This window comes from Eleginops maclovinus, chromosome 23, assembly GCF_036324505.1.
Source record: "Eleginops maclovinus isolate JMC-PN-2008 ecotype Puerto Natales chromosome 23, JC_Emac_rtc_rv5, whole genome shotgun sequence".
Lineage (NCBI taxonomy): Eukaryota > Metazoa > Chordata > Actinopteri > Perciformes > Eleginopidae > Eleginops > Eleginops maclovinus.
Window position 1 is genome coordinate 1,045,479 of NC_086371.1, and position 15,163 is coordinate 1,060,641.

General features: G+C 43.2%; 1 protein-coding gene across 1 annotated transcript; it reads left to right on the top strand.

The window, feature by feature from the left end:
- Positions 1 to 575: 575 nt before the first annotated feature.
- Positions 576 to 13,564, top strand: slc26a2 (solute carrier family 26 member 2). The gene is made up of 5 exons (XM_063877144.1): positions 576 to 712; positions 5,702 to 6,327; positions 7,303 to 7,593; positions 8,385 to 8,833; positions 10,247 to 13,564. The coding sequence occupies exons 2-5, from the start codon at positions 5,716 to 5,718 to the stop codon at positions 11,019 to 11,021; spliced, it is 2,127 nt and encodes a 708-aa protein (XP_063733214.1). The 5' UTR covers positions 576 to 712; positions 5,702 to 5,715; the 3' UTR covers positions 11,022 to 13,564.
- The last annotated feature ends 1,599 nt before the right edge of the window (positions 13,565 to 15,163 follow it).

Sequence of the window (15,163 nt, forward strand, 5' to 3'; positions counted from 1 at the left end):
GTATTTATTGCCTTTTATTATTATTATTATTATTATTATTTCATTTTGTATCATTCTTTGGCCAATTCAAGACCCACTTTTATAATTTGGCTTCTGATTTAATTGTCTTTTAAAAAAGTCTTATTTCATGTTTTATTTTATTTATTTATATTGCTTTTAATGCAACGCTGAGTTTATTGACTTCTAGTAGTTTTAAAAAAATGTTATCAATCCCAAAGTTATGTGTTACTTGGTATTATCACTTTTATTATTGCTATTATAATTATTATCTCATCATATGTATTCTTATTTCATTTTAATTTTCCTTTTTTTCTAATCTAATGTAATCACATTTGTATTTAATTTATTTGTAATTCTTGTTTTAGTGATTCAGTCATATTGTTGTTTCGGTTTTTAGTGTTTTTATCAAATCACAAATGTATGTTTTATGTGATATTTAAAACCTTTTGTTATTATTATTATTATTATTTCGTATTTATTAAATGTCTTATTTCTGCGGCAGAGTGATGCACCTTCCTAAATACACCATCTCTGTCTCAACGGGTCACGTGATGTTAAACATACACACGTCCCATGACGTCATGACGCACGGAGCTCGACAGTAAAATGAATTTGAAGCGGAATGATTCTCGGCTGTAGGAAACATCCAGGAGTTGAACCTGATCACGACCTGATAAACTCCAGAACCCACCGCTGACTGATTGGAGCTCAGGTCAGTAACTTTACACTCTTACAGTTTTATTATGTATGTTGTTTTTATAAAAAGAGTAGACTGTCATGTTGAATTTACTTCAGGTGGGTACATTCTCAGACTGGTGTCCACGTTGAAAACTTGTTGACAAAGGTGTCCATTCATGAGGAAACAGCCGGACACTGATAGCTAGGCTTTAGAAACTCCAACTCTAATTACAGCCGGGTTTTTAACTAGTTAGTAACCCTTTAATAACCTCTCTGACTTCATACGTTTCCCCAACACTCAGGTGGAGCGCAGAGTTAAATCCCCTATAGGCATGATCAGTAATCCCATTAACACCAGTACACTACTGCTGCTGACGTCACTATAATCCCATTAACCTTATTATTAAGAGAAAGTGCCACGTTAACTCACACTGTACACACACACACACACACACACACACACACACACACACACACACACACACACACACACACACACACACACTGTATACTCAGCAGGGGTTCCTGTTTTCAGAAGTACTCAGACCTTGTACTTGAGTAAAGTAGAAGTACTCAGGTCTTGTACTTGAGTAAAGTAGAAGTACTCAGGTCTTGTTCTTGAGTAAAGTAGAAGTACTCAGATCTTGTACTTGAGTAAAGTAGAAGTACTCAGATCTTGTACTTGAGTAAAAGTAGAAGTACTCAGATCTTGTACTTGAGTAAAGTAGAAGTACTCAGATCTTGTACTTGAGTAAAGTAGAAGTACTCAGGTCTTGTACTTGAGTAAAGTAGAAGTACTCAGATCTTGTACTTGAGTAAAGTAGAAGTACTCAGATCTTGTACTTGAGTAAAGTAGAAGTACTCAGATCTTGTACTTGAGTAAAGTAGAAGTACTCAGGTCTTGTACTTGAGTAAAGTAGAAGTACTCAGGTCTTGTACTTGAGTAAAGTAGAAGTACTCAGGTCTTGTTCTTGAGTAAAGTAGAAGTACTCAGGTCTTGTACTTGAGTAAAGTAGAAGTACTCAGGTCTTGTACTTGAGTAAAGTAGAAGTACTCAGATCTTGTACTTGAGTAAAGTAGAAGTACTCAGGTCTTGTACTTGAGTAAAGTAGAAGTACTCAGGTCTTGTACTTGAGTAAAGTAGAAGTACTCAGATCTTGTACTTGAGTAAAGTAGAAGTACTCAGATCTTGTACTTGAGTAAAGTAGAAGTACTCAGATCTTGTACTTGAGTAAAGTAGAAGTACTCAGGTCTTGTACTTGAGTAAAGTAGAAGTACTCAGATCTTGTACTTGAGTAAAGTAGAAGTACTCAGATCTTGTACTTGAGTAAAGTAGAAGTACTCAGGTCTTGTACTTGAGTAAAGTAGAAGTACTCAGGTCTTGTACTTGAGTAAAGTAGAAGTACTCAGGTCTTGTACTTGAGTAAAGTAGAAGTACTCAGGTCTTGTACTTGAGTAAAGTAGAAGTACTCAGGTCTTGTACTTGAGTAAAGTAGAAGTACTCAGATCTTGTACTTGAGTAAAGTAGAAGTACTCAGATCTTGTACTTGAGTAAAGTAGAAGTACTCAGGTCTTGTACTTGAGTAAAGTAGAAGTACTCAGGTCTTGTACTTGAGTAAAGTAGAAGTACTCAGATCTTGTACTTGAGTAAAGTAGAAGTACTCAGATCTTGTACTTGAGTAAAGTAGAAGTACTCAGGTCTTGTTCTTGAGTAAAGTAGAAGTACTCAGATCTTGTACTTGAGTAAAGTAGAAGTACTCAGATCTTGTACTTGAGTAAAGTAGAAGTACTCAGGTCTTGTACTTGAGTAAAGTAGAAGTACTCAGGTCTTGTACTTGAGTAAAGTAGAAGTACTCAGATCTTGTACTTGAGTAAAAGTAGAAGTACTCAGATCTTGTACTTGAGTAAAAGTAGAAGTACTCAGATCTTGTACTTGAGTAAAGTAGAAGTACTCAGGTCTTGTACTTGAGTAAAGTAGAAGTACTCAGGTCTTGTACTTGAGTAAAGTAGAAGTACTCAGATCTTGTACTTGAGTAAAAGTAGAAGTACTCAGATCTTGTACTTGAGTAAAGTAGAAGTACTCAGGTCTTGTACTTGAGTAAAGTAGAAGTACTCAGGTCTTGTACTTGAGTAAAGTAGAAGTACTCAGGTCTTGTACTTGAGTAAAGTAGAAGTACTCAGGTCTTGTACTTGAGTAACGTAGAAGTACTCAGGTCTTGTACTTGAGTAAAGTAGAAGTACTCAGGTCTTGTACTTGAGTAAAGTAGAAGTACTCAGGTCTTGTACTTGAGTAAAGTAGAAGTACTCAGGTCTTGTACTTGAGTAAAGTAGAAGTACTCAGGTCTTGTACTTGAGTAAAGTAGAAGTACTCAGGTCTTGTACTTGAGTAAAAGTAGAAGTACTCAGGTCTTGTACTTGAGTAAAGTAGAAGTACTCAGGTCTTGTACTTGAGTAAAGTAGAAGTACTCAGGTCTTGTACTTGAGTAAAGTAGAAGTACTCAGGTCTTGTACTTGAGTAACGTAGAAGTACTCAGGTCTTGTACTTGAGTAAAGTAGAAGTACTCAGGTCTTGTACTTGAGTAAAGTAGAAGTACTCAGGTCTTGTACTTGAGTAAAGTAGAAGTACTCAGGTCTTGTACTTGAGTAAAGTAGAAGTACTCAGGTCTTGTACTTGAGTAAAGTAGAAGTACTCAGGTCTTGTACTTGAGTAAAAGTAGAAGTACTCAGGTCTTGTACTTGAGTAAAGTAGAAGTACTCAGGTCTTGTACTTGAGTAAAGTAGAAGTACTCAGGTCTTGTACTTGAGTAAAGTAGAAGTACTCAGGTCTTGTACTTGAGTAAAAGTACTCCATTACCTGTGAACTGAGTTTGTGTTACACTTAAGTTATAACCAGTTCTTTCTGCAGCGTTTCTGTTTCAGTTGTGTAGTACATTAACTCAGGTATTGAGTGTACCTAGCTACTCCTCACATTTATCAGAAAGCTTTAGTAAATAATTCAGGTTTTTTTATTTAAGTGTCATTTTTGGTTATTCAGCCGGCTCTTTATTCAAGAACACATAAAGACCACATATCAACTAACAGATTGAAAGATATAAATTGGCACATCAGTTCTTGGGGTGTTTTTGATTGTTTTAATGATCAATATATATACATGTATATATATTATTTATTTGATTTTTGATTTTAGACTTTTCTGTTTTGCATATTTTGACATTTTATTTTGTACAATTTTCAATTCATGCTAACTTTTTCTCAGGTTACACTGAATTTTCAATGCAGCATTTCTTACTTATAACCAAGTATTATTAGCAGTACTTTAGAGTTAAGGAGCTAAATACTTCCCCAACACTTACATGGTAATATTGTCAGTGTAATGTTGTTTAAACCACAGAAAGGTTGTGCTAAAACTGGCTTTTCAATCTAAATAGGTCCTGTTTTTAAGATTGTTTTACCTGCTGAAATGACCCAAACAAAGCTTCCTACATACAGTAGATTAAAAAGCAGTATGATAAATTCACAATCAATCAGCCAAGCCTTTTAACATAATGACCCCTGATTCTCAAGGTTGTACAGAGATAGTAACCTATCATATTCCTCAGCTCCGGCTCACTTTGCCCTTGGTTTGGTATCTGTCAGTGCTGGTGATTATCAGTAACATTTCAGCCCGAGGGTTCATCAGTGTATGAATGAGTGGAAGTGTTCATATCTCTATTGTGATGCAACATCAAGAGGAAGAAGAGTTCCTCGGCTTCAGCAAAATGTCAGTAATATGCCGACACCCACTGACCCGACATCTGATATCTGCTGCTGCTCGCCCTCCACCTCACACTGCATGTGAAGGGTCATACGTGGGTTTTACTCCCATGTGGAGCAAGTGTTAAGAGATGTGTAGATATATCTGCTGTTAAGGTCCTGCAAACAATAGATAGAGTTGTGCACGAATGAGTCTTTGAACCCAGAACTCAGGATTTAAGCACTTCCAGTTCCCTCTTTGTGGAAGTCAATGTTTTTTTTAATTGTTTGTGGTTAGAAGCCTGAAATAACAGAGAGGCGTTCTCTAAATGTTATCTAAACGCCCAACATTAACGCCTTTAGCTTAGCGCTGGAGATGTGAAGTCATGTGACCGTGCTGTAGTTCCTTTATAGCCCAACATTAGCCTCCTTTAGCTTAGCGGTGGTGACGTGAAGTCATGTGACCGTGCTGTAGTTCTTTTATAGCCCAACATTAGCCGCCTTTAGCTTAGCGGTGGTGACCTGAAGTCATGTGACCGTGCTGTAGTTCCTTTATAGCCCAACATTAGCCTCCTTTAGCTTAGCGGTGGTGAGGTGAAGTCATGTGACCGTGCTGTAGTTCCTTTATAGCCCAACATTAGTCCTCCTTTAGCTTAGCGGTGGTGACGTGAGGTCATGTGACCGTGCTGTGGAGGGAACCCCTTGCGATGCGATCTTTCCGGTTTATCTTCAACAGGGGTGTCCAAACTATTTTCACCGAGGGCCACATACAGAACAATATTTGGCCATTTCTAGAGCTGAATATTGTCTCATAAGTTCAGTTATAAGTTAGCAAAACAAATCAAATGTAGTGAATGATGCGCGATACTTAAAAACGCTTTCAGAAAGAACAGCCTACATCTCGTCTGTCTTTAGGGTTTCATTTATTCTCTTGGCAGCTCATTCCTTAAAACAGGAGCCTCAGATTGCTGATAATCAGAGTAAATATGAAGTTACATCTCCAGCTGTTTATAGAAATACGTTTTTAAAAATGCTATCAACTCAGATTTGTGAGAAAAGGTTTTGAATTCTAAAAGACTGCATTTATTTTAAATTGGGCTCATTAATATATTTGAACATATACATTTGAGAAGATCAATATAAGACAAACAGAAGTTTAATTTGTGGGCCGTATTCATTATACTTTTAGAATGTGCTGAGGGCCGATTCAAAAGGGCCTGCGGGCCGCATTCTGGACACCTCTGATCTACAACATGCTAAATTGAACTTCTGTCTCCTTTAATTCCCACAGGTAAGGGCTCGATCATGACCCATGCCGATGACTGCTGTACGACAGCAGAGGATGGAGTTGAGAGCGACCAGCAGCAGCCTCTCATTCTGGAGAGGGTGGTGGAAGAAACCAAAAGCTGGCAGTCCGTCGTGACACACCGGCTGAAGAAGAACTGCTCGTGCTCCCCAAAGAAAGCTAAATCCAAAATCCTGGGCTTCGTCCCGATTGTGAAGTGGCTGCCCAGCTACCAGCTCAGGGAGTGGCTGCTGGGCGACGTCATGTCCGGTCTGATTGTAGGGATCCTATTGGTCCCTCAGTCCATAGCCTACTCCCTATTGGCCAGTCAGGACCCCATATACGGTCTCTATACGTCGTTCTTCGCTTCCATCATCTACGCCCTGTTGGGCACTTCCAGGCACATCTCGGTGGGGATCTTCGGGGTGCTGTGCCTGCTGGTGGGTCAGGTCGTGGATAGGGAGTTAGCTCTGGCTGGATACCTCCCAGAGAGCAGCAGCCTCCTCAGTAGCAACGATAGCGCCCTCCTGCTGGCCGGCCAGGGGAATGGCACCTTCGGGATGGACTGTGACAGAAGCTGCTATGCTATCACGGTTGGAGCTACAGTCACCTTCACTGCTGGAGTCTACCAGGTAAGGGAGGGGGGATGCATTCACCTGATTCATTACAAAAGCGGTTGATGCAAAGACGTGGATGGATCGATTTGTGCAAGGCGCAAATGAAGCCAGTGACGCTGTCTTGCAAAATCCAATCATGGTTGAGATTGTCTTCCTGTTTGTGATGGTTAGAAATAAAACTTATAAGCCATTGGCTGCAGACCTGATGAACATTATTATTGCTTTTGACTGATTTCTGCACTGAAATCCCAATATTAATGCAAGGCCAGGTTTATTTATACAGCCCCTTCCAACACAAGGCGATTCAAAGTGCATTAAGAGCACTAAGGCATAAACAAATGGCATTTAAAAACAGTTATTAAAAAGCGAAGAGAATAAAATGAACATAAAACAAGACTAAAAGTTACAGTGCAGTGTGGGATAAGAACAGTTCAATTAAAAGCAGCGGCATAAAGACAAGTCTGCAGCTTGGATTTAAAAGGACCTGCAGGATTCTGGGAGTTTGTTCCCGATATTTGGAGTATGATAACGGCTCCATGTTTAGTTCTGACTGTTGGAAAGCAGAACGGTCCCAGGAGACCTGAGAGTTCACAGGGGTTCATAATGTAGCAGCAGATCAGAATAAACCATGCAATGCTTTATAAAGCAGCAGCAGGATGGAGTCTCTGACAGGAAGCCAGTGAAAGACCTCAGAGCTGGACTGATGTGATCCACTCTCCACCAGAGGCACCATATACAGCTTTCTCTAAGCCGTCTCCAGATGGTGTCATGATGCCAGACACAATGGCGTCTGTTGTCCCGGGCGTACCTGGGACTGTTCACTGCACAAAGCAGCCATGCTGTTTATTTAGGCCGTGGCTGATGTTGGTATCTGCAGCACGTGGAGATAGCCTGGCCCTGTAGTAGCACTTCTAGCTCCAGTCACCTGAGTAAATCCAAATGATGCAAGGCAACGTTTGGATGCCTCTTATCCCTGCCTTTCTCCCCCAGGTGCTGATGGGTATCTTCCAGGTGGGCTTTGTCTCTGTTTACCTCTCGGACTCCCTGCTCAGTGGCTTTGCGACCGGGGCCTCCCTGACCATCCTCACCTCACAGTTCAAATACGTACTGGGCCTGAAGATCCCGCGGCCTCAGGGCTGGTTCACGCTGTTTAAGACCTGGTACGGCGTGCTCAGCAACCTGCAGCACACCAACATCTGCGACCTGGTGACCAGCCTGGTGTGTTTGCTGATCCTGCTGCCGACCAAGGAGCTCAACGACCGCTTCAAATCCAAGCTGAAGGTAAACACACCGGGCTAGTCCTGGTTGACGGAGATTACAGTCAGAGGTTCCTTTTGCTTTCCTGTTTCCTCTTATTTTGCTTTTCTTTTCTCCTGGTGTCTTACTTTCTGTGCCTGATGGTCTCTGTGGGTTCACCTCCCACTCCAGCTGTGGATTTAGTCTGGTCTTCCCTAGTGACCCTACCTCGTGCTCCCCGGTTATTTGAACGGCTCCTGGGTCCGCCTTCCTGCCTAAGCGTGACATATTTTGACCATAGAGCAATCCTTTACATTAAAGTGCATCTAATTCAGTATAAAATATCCCTTTTTGTTCCAGTACACTTTCAGAACTCTCTGTCTGTGTTCAGGATGAAATAAGAGTTGTCTGGGGTTCAGGAACTGTTTACTGACTGCGATGGGACTCTCAGCTAGACTTTGGGGTTAATGCTTACATTACAGAGACAATCTCTCTCGTCTTACTTTACATTTATCTAGCTGATGCTTTTAATCCAGAGAGACTCACGATAAGGGAAATAACCCATACAGATTCTGACCGCTTGCAGGTATGCCTTGTGGTTTATTCTCCAAGGCAAGGTTGGATCAGTTGGTGTTCTGTCTTCAGTCTCCTGGTATCAATGGGGGGGCTTGTTGTACCGTTTTGGAGCCAGGACAGCAAACACAGTGAGGGAGCAGCAAGCCGTTACAGAGCAACGTTTATCCCAGCCTTTCCCTTTACCTCTCTACCTGCTGGTCTATGTTCTTGTAAGCTTCTATGATCTCAGCAGCATCCTCTTCCTCCCCCCCCCCCCCCAGGCTCCGATTCCCTTCGAGCTCTTCGTGGTGGTGATAGCGACGCTGGCTTCTCACTTTGGAAACTTCAACACGGACTATGGGTCGGGGGTGGCCGGCACCATCCCCACGGGCTTCCTCCCCCCCCAGATGCCCCTGTGGTCTCTGATCCCCAACGTTGCCGTCGACGCCTTCTCCATCGCCATCGTGGGCTTCGCCATCACCGTGTCGCTGTCGGAGATGTTCGCCAAGAAGCACGGCTACACGGTGGACGCTAACCAGGAGATGTACGCCATCGGCTTCTGCAACATCCTGCCGTCGTTCTTCCGCTGCTTCACCACCAGCGCTGCGCTCACCAAGACCCTGGTGAAGGAGTCCACGGGCTGCCAGACGCAGATCTCCGGGATCATCAGCGCCCTGGTGCTCCTGCTGGTGCTGCTGGTCATCGCACCGCTCTTCTACTCCCTTCAGAAGTAAGCATGGGATCAGTTCAGCCATCATGAATCCAGTATTCAACTCAGCTGTGTGAAGGTTTTAAGGGATTTGTTGGGTGAAATCTGGAAAGAGAACCAGCAGGCTATGACCAATAGAGGTAGGAGCTTCTTGATGTTACCAACATAAGACACTTGGCGCCTTTATGAAGAGCTGCGCAGGGCAGGTGTGTGTGCTGGACCAGTCATTTAGAGTTTCGGTCAGGCTGTTTTTCCAGAGATGTATTTATCTGTAATCTGTAAATTGCATGTGAAGGAGGATCATAATTACAGAGCATAAATCACCAACCACTGCAGCCGCTCAGAGCCGTGCACGTTGAATCTAATATCGATTCTTTTCCTTCCATGTTGTTGTTGGTTCAAAGTTTTTTTCTAGATTATAACAGGAGAGAGACTCTCATTTGCTTTGTTCTTATCTGGTTTGCCATAAAGAGAGGTTTAAAGGGTGGACTTGGATAAATACAGATAACCTGTGGTTCAGGGTTAATGCTGACTACAGCGAGCGACACTTTGGTGCAGAGCAGTGTCAACCACAGAGGTGATGGGACTTTTCCCCCAGTCGCTTTGAGCCTTAATCACTGTTTGATGATAAAACACACACATAGACTGCAGTGTGTGTTTGTTATCCAATTCTTTTTGCCTGCTACTCTAGCCAAAATTGTAAAGAGCCCGGGATAGAGATGCATTCCCCAGAGAAAAGCCCACATTTCTGGTTTAAAAAGGACTAAAATAAATACCTTTAAACATTATTTAAGTCTCTACACTACAATGATATCCTTGGGACCTTTTGCTCAGAGTACATCACATTACAATTAACTGACAAAGTGACTTACAAAAAGTGCATTCAGTCGTGAAGAAACAAACTCAAAAGCGAGAATCCTGCAGGAACATTAGATATCTATAAACCAAACCAGATCTGCGCCGCTGCTAACCTCTGGAAGTGCACTAATAGGATCCTGGAAATGTTCTCTTTAGTGAAATAATGATTACCATCAGAGACGAAGGAAGTAGGAATCATTTCCTTCTTTCTGAGTGTTGAGGGATATTTCGTGCATGTAAAGCTAGGCATTGCTTTTTGTTTTCAGATTCAGAATGCTCCAACGCCAGCGACCTTTACACATATCGGACATTTCTCTTTGGCCCCGGCAAATAAGATAGAATAACCCTCAGTAAACACAGAACAACATACATTCATACACACAAAGGGAGAGAAATTACATCGTAGAGTGACAGTCTTGTGTGTGTGTGTGTGTGTGTGTGTGTGTGGATGGTGACTGCCGAGGGAATGAAGGACTCTCTAGAAGTGTAAAGGGAGATCTTGTCCCCTCATGTTCTTGTAAAAAGCGTCTAACCTTTGCCCCTTCCTTCTCGTCTCCTTGCCTCCTCCTCCCTCAGGTGTGTGTTGGCCGTCATCATCCTGGTGAACCTGCGCGGCGCTTTAAGGAAGTTCCTGGACATCCCGAGCATGTGGCGGGTGAACCGCGTGGATACGTCCATCTGGCTGGTCACCATGGCCACCTCGGCGCTGGTCAACACCGAGCTGGGTCTGCTGGTGGGGGTCCTGGTGTCGGCCCTCTGCGTTATTGGCCGGACCCAACAGGCCAAGGTCCTGGAGCTGGGGCGGGCTTCGACCCGGGGGCATTATGAGGACGTGTCGGCGTACCGCGGCCTGCGGACTCACCCCGGCGTGGCTGTGTTCAGGTACGACGCCCCGATCTACTACGCCAACCAGAGCCTGTTCAAGAGGTCTCTGTACAAAAGTGCGGGGCTCGACCCGCTGAAGGAGAAGTCCCGGGTGATGAAGTTCAAGAAGAAGAGCAAGGTCCCGGATGTGAACGGTACGGGGAAAGGGGAGGAAGCCGGCGTGATGCTGGAGAACAAACCCTTACGCAGCGTGGTGATCGACGGCAGCGCCATCTCCTTCCTGGACACCGCCGGGGTGGGCGCTCTGAAGGAAGTCCGCAAAGACTACGCAGAACTCGGGGTCCAGGTGGTCCTGGCCCAGTGTAGTACCTCAGTGCTGGACTCCCTGCAACGGGGGGGCTACTACCCCGACAAAAAAGAGAGCGATGCAGGAGAGGAAACGATGATCTTCTACACCATCGCAGACGCCGTCCACCACGTCCAGAGCCTCTCCGCTCCAAACGGAGACTATGACAGGAAATGCTAAAGCCGATATCTATGTTTACATGCTGTCGTACAAATCAAACACAAAGGAGAAGGAAGCTGTTCCCTCTGTGCCTTATAAACCAAAGAGATGCAGTATACATCACATATTTATACAAACCTGCTGCAGACAATCCTTTATTGAATACACGTTAGCATGCTAAATGCTGAAAACAAACGTCTTGAGAAACTAAGCCAAATATGTTATTTTTTCTGCACACAGACACCAACATGAGCCCGTTCACCTACACACAGGACCTTTTAGAGTCACGTCTCATCTGGAGGGGAAATTGTGACCCTGGCCCCTCTCCAGCTACCAGTCCACACTCTATTATGGTCCAATCTGGACTTGAACCAGCAGCCGTTCGCTTCCCAGGCCAGTCCTGCAGACTGAGCTACTGCCATCCCATCTACGGTGTCATGTCCGTGCAAAGTGTCTGTGATCTAACGGTTATTTAACATTATATATTGTATAGCCTTTGTCCATGAAGTGCAATCCTCTTGTGTGAAGAGATGCTGTTTGAAGGACTCTGTATCAGAGCTCCAATATAGTTCAAGTTCATTCACTTCCCCGAATCAGATGCCTCCAGATTCTCCATCAAAGTCCCCCCTGCTGTCCTCAGACAAGCACTGTAGCTACAGAAGTCCTTCCTGCTGTTTCCTCTGACACAGGTGGGAAGCTTTTCTGTCCCGTGGGAGATTTGGTCGAGTTTACAAAGCCAAATAACTTCAGCAGAACCTCTGTTTACCTTTCAATGTGCAGCCTTTATGTAAACACACTGGATTTCTGATCCTTTCTTTACTCTCCTTTTTTCTGGAGAGGAAGTAAAGGAACCGGAGCTCTGGATCTATTTGTTGTTGGAGGTGCGATATCTGACTCAGCAGCTTTAAGACGTGAAGACAGTTATTTTCCACACCTGGAAAGTGGGCGGGGCTTAGACAGGAAGTGACGTTAGCACATCATGAGCTATTTTCATGATCACCTGCTATACTGTTTTTATATCTGGCTCTCAGCTTTTACTGTTGCAGCCTCACACCGCCCCCCTCCCCGTCTCTCATGTCTCGGTTATTTCCCAAAAACAAACGCTCACCTTCCTGCAGCAGATCTCTGGTGTCGTTCTAAAGCCTGACTTCTTTAGTGAGCGTGTCACTCTGATAAAGTACTTTATATTCATCCACAATGCATGTTTGCTGAGGGTGACCGTAGTACTGACTGTTACCACAGCTTGGTAAACACCCGACTGTCAGCTCTGTGATGAATGAATGAATGGGGGGGGGGGCTCCAATCAGCTTCTGTGTTAGAGATCATCAAACTAGAAGGCCCTTTAATATGAAATACCTTATTATTATTTAAATGATGGAGGTCCATTGATTCCTGTATTTGTAATGAAGAATACATGAGGATTACATCGTTAATGACTAATTAGGAAGGAAATGAAAACTCTTTTCAAACATTTTAAAAAGAGGTTCTGCTTGTTGGTGTTTTTAGTGCATGTAAATGGTCTGCAAAGGCTAAAACCCCCTATGCCTTAATCGACTCCTTTGTTTACTTCCGGAACATACTGACATCACTACGGAACAATCACGCTCCTATTGCCTAGCGTTGCGGCTCATTGTACGTGGGGCGGGACATCTGTAATCACAGAGCCGGCCAGCTAACCAATCAGAGCAGACTGGGCTCTGGTTTCAGACAGAGGGTGAAAAGACGTGCTGCAGCACAGACAGTCTGAGAGACATAAAGAGCTTTCTGAACATTAGAGCGTGGAGACATGGAGACATGGAGACATGGAGACATGGAGACACGGAGACATGGAGACATGTCAATATATATTTATATTTCGGAATTTGACTTTCATCTTAGAATTTCACATTTTCCATTTTCTTCTTCTAAATTCCCCTTTTTCTCTCACGGAGTAACACTGGCAATGTTTGGTGAAACAACCTCTTATCAGCTACAGCTTCCTGTTGTTGTTGTTGCGGCCCAGGAGAGACGCCACATACTGATATACTGTTCACATAACGTCCAGAGCTTTACCTCAGAAAACACAGTGTCTCTTTCCTGCAGGACGTGTCGGCGCAGGTTTCCTGAGTCATTGCTCAGAACTTTACACAGACCTCAAAGAAGCTTTCATGAGAAGTGGTTCTGAACATATTGAATTTTCCTTCATGTCTAATATAAAGCCCTCATTGCAAAGTGCTTTAGAAATAAACCTGCCTTAGCTTCCAGCTCACAGAAAACAAAAAGGGATCAACTCAGAGGATATCTGTTTGTCGCTTTAAGGTCTAAAACTAAGTGCCTTTAAACGTGATTTTAAGTACAAAGCACTTACTGTTCACAACCATTCTTTCATATGTGTGACATCACTATGAATTATTAACACCTGTTGCTTTACACTTTGTTTTGGTGTAACCTGAAGTTTGGGGGTTACAGGAAACTAAATTCCCCAGTAAAGGTTATTATTACAGATTTCAGTTTCATATTTATGTCTGTCTTTTATTACTGTCTGTAATCCAATACACATTAAAGATATGCAATGTATACCAGAACAGTGTGTTCTTCTCTTCACTGTTAAAGATACTACATTTAGAACATGCTGATAAAATAACTGATTATTCATTACTCTCTTCAGCTCTGTGTTCTGCAGGAATGCTGTTCTGTGAGGTTGCGACAACCGTTAAACCTCACGCTGTTAAATAACAGCCATTACAACTGGAAATGCCACACCCATCCCAGCACAATAGAGTGGCGCTGTGTTGACGTGTTCCTGCAGGATCCTGAAGGCAGCATCTCCCTGGGTCCCTGTTCAGCAGCGTAATCTCAACATGTCAACAAAACATGATTTATCAGGTACAACCCTACGACAGCTAGAGCACGGTCACATGACTTCAGGTCTCCACCGCTAAGCTAAAGGCCAACTTAAGCATTATAGGTAGTCGTTTCTGCTTTTAAAACACTGTCTTGATTAACGTTCCCTCACATGAGCAACACTGACCTTGAGCACTTTATCTAATGCTCGTTGTGCTCTTGTTTCTGCCCTTTGCTTCCCACTGAGACTTCCCTGGATGACGGATTACACGGGTTGCAGATAAAAGTCAACGTCTGTTTCAAGGAGAACGAGAATCCTTCAGGAGTCAGTCCATAGTGGAGTCTGGGTCTCTGAAACCCCAAATAAAACGCTATCAAGAGGAAATAACAAAGACCATCTGTCCTTCTCTGGCTGTAGAGGGACAACAGAGGGTGAAGGGAGAAGTGGAATAACTTTGGTACATATAAATGACATCTTTAGGCAATTACGTGGTGCAGGAACAACTCCTAAAACCCTGATCCACTGTTCAGTTTCAAGGTGAGCGAAAACCACCACCTGTCTCCCAAGATGAGGCATAGATATGCTGTCTGTGATCTACCATTTACAATGCAAACAAAGGGGCCCTATTATCCTGCACATCTTCAACCCACCCACCCACCAATCAATCAGAGTGTATTTATAAAGCCCAATATCACAAATGTTACATGTGTCTCAGTGGACTTCACAGTTTGAATATGACACCTTCTGTCCTATACCCTCGCATCGTATGAAACCCCAGTCACGGGGGGAAAATGGCAGAAACCACGGGGGGAGCAACAGAGGAGGGATCCCTCTCCCAGGACGGAGAGAAGTGCAATAGATGTCGTGTTTACATTAAAGAGATAATACACGTGCAATATAGGTAGTCCAAAATGCTGGAAAATGCATGTGTGACTAAGAAGACGATGGATCAGGTGTACATTAGAACTGTTTTTATTATCTCCCTGTGACATCTCTCAAGTAGTTCTGAAAAAGATGTGAAATCCTGTAAAATTCAGGGAAAAAAGATCATATGAGAAAAAAAGTGAAATTCTGAAAATAAAGTCAAACTTAATAATAATAAGTTATAAACAGGGTATCAGCATTTTGCACCGATATTTGTTTATCCCAAACACTTAAGGATCCAATGGTTCTGGATTTCCTGAAATGTCGCACAGCCATGAGAGACTGGCCATGCCTCCCGCTCTGAACTGCCTGGAATGACTGATTAATGCCGTCTTCCCTGAAGTCAATAACTTATATTCTTTAAATATCATGCAAAAGAAACAACTGCAATTTAACTTCTAATGTTCCACAGGAG

Excerpts from the sequence above, each read along its gene's own strand:
- slc26a2 (XM_063877144.1), top strand. The coding sequence starts at position 5,716 with ATGACCCATGCCGATGACTGCTGTACGACAGCAGAGGATGGAGTTGAG. Across the intron at positions 6,328-7,302 it reads TCACTGCTGGAGTCTACCAG|GTGCTGATGGGTATCTTCCA; the intron begins GTAAGGGAGGGG and ends TTTCTCCCCCAG. Across the intron at positions 8,834-10,246 it reads CTCTTCTACTCCCTTCAGAA|GTGTGTGTTGGCCGTCATCA; the intron begins GTAAGCATGGGA and ends CTCCTCCCTCAG.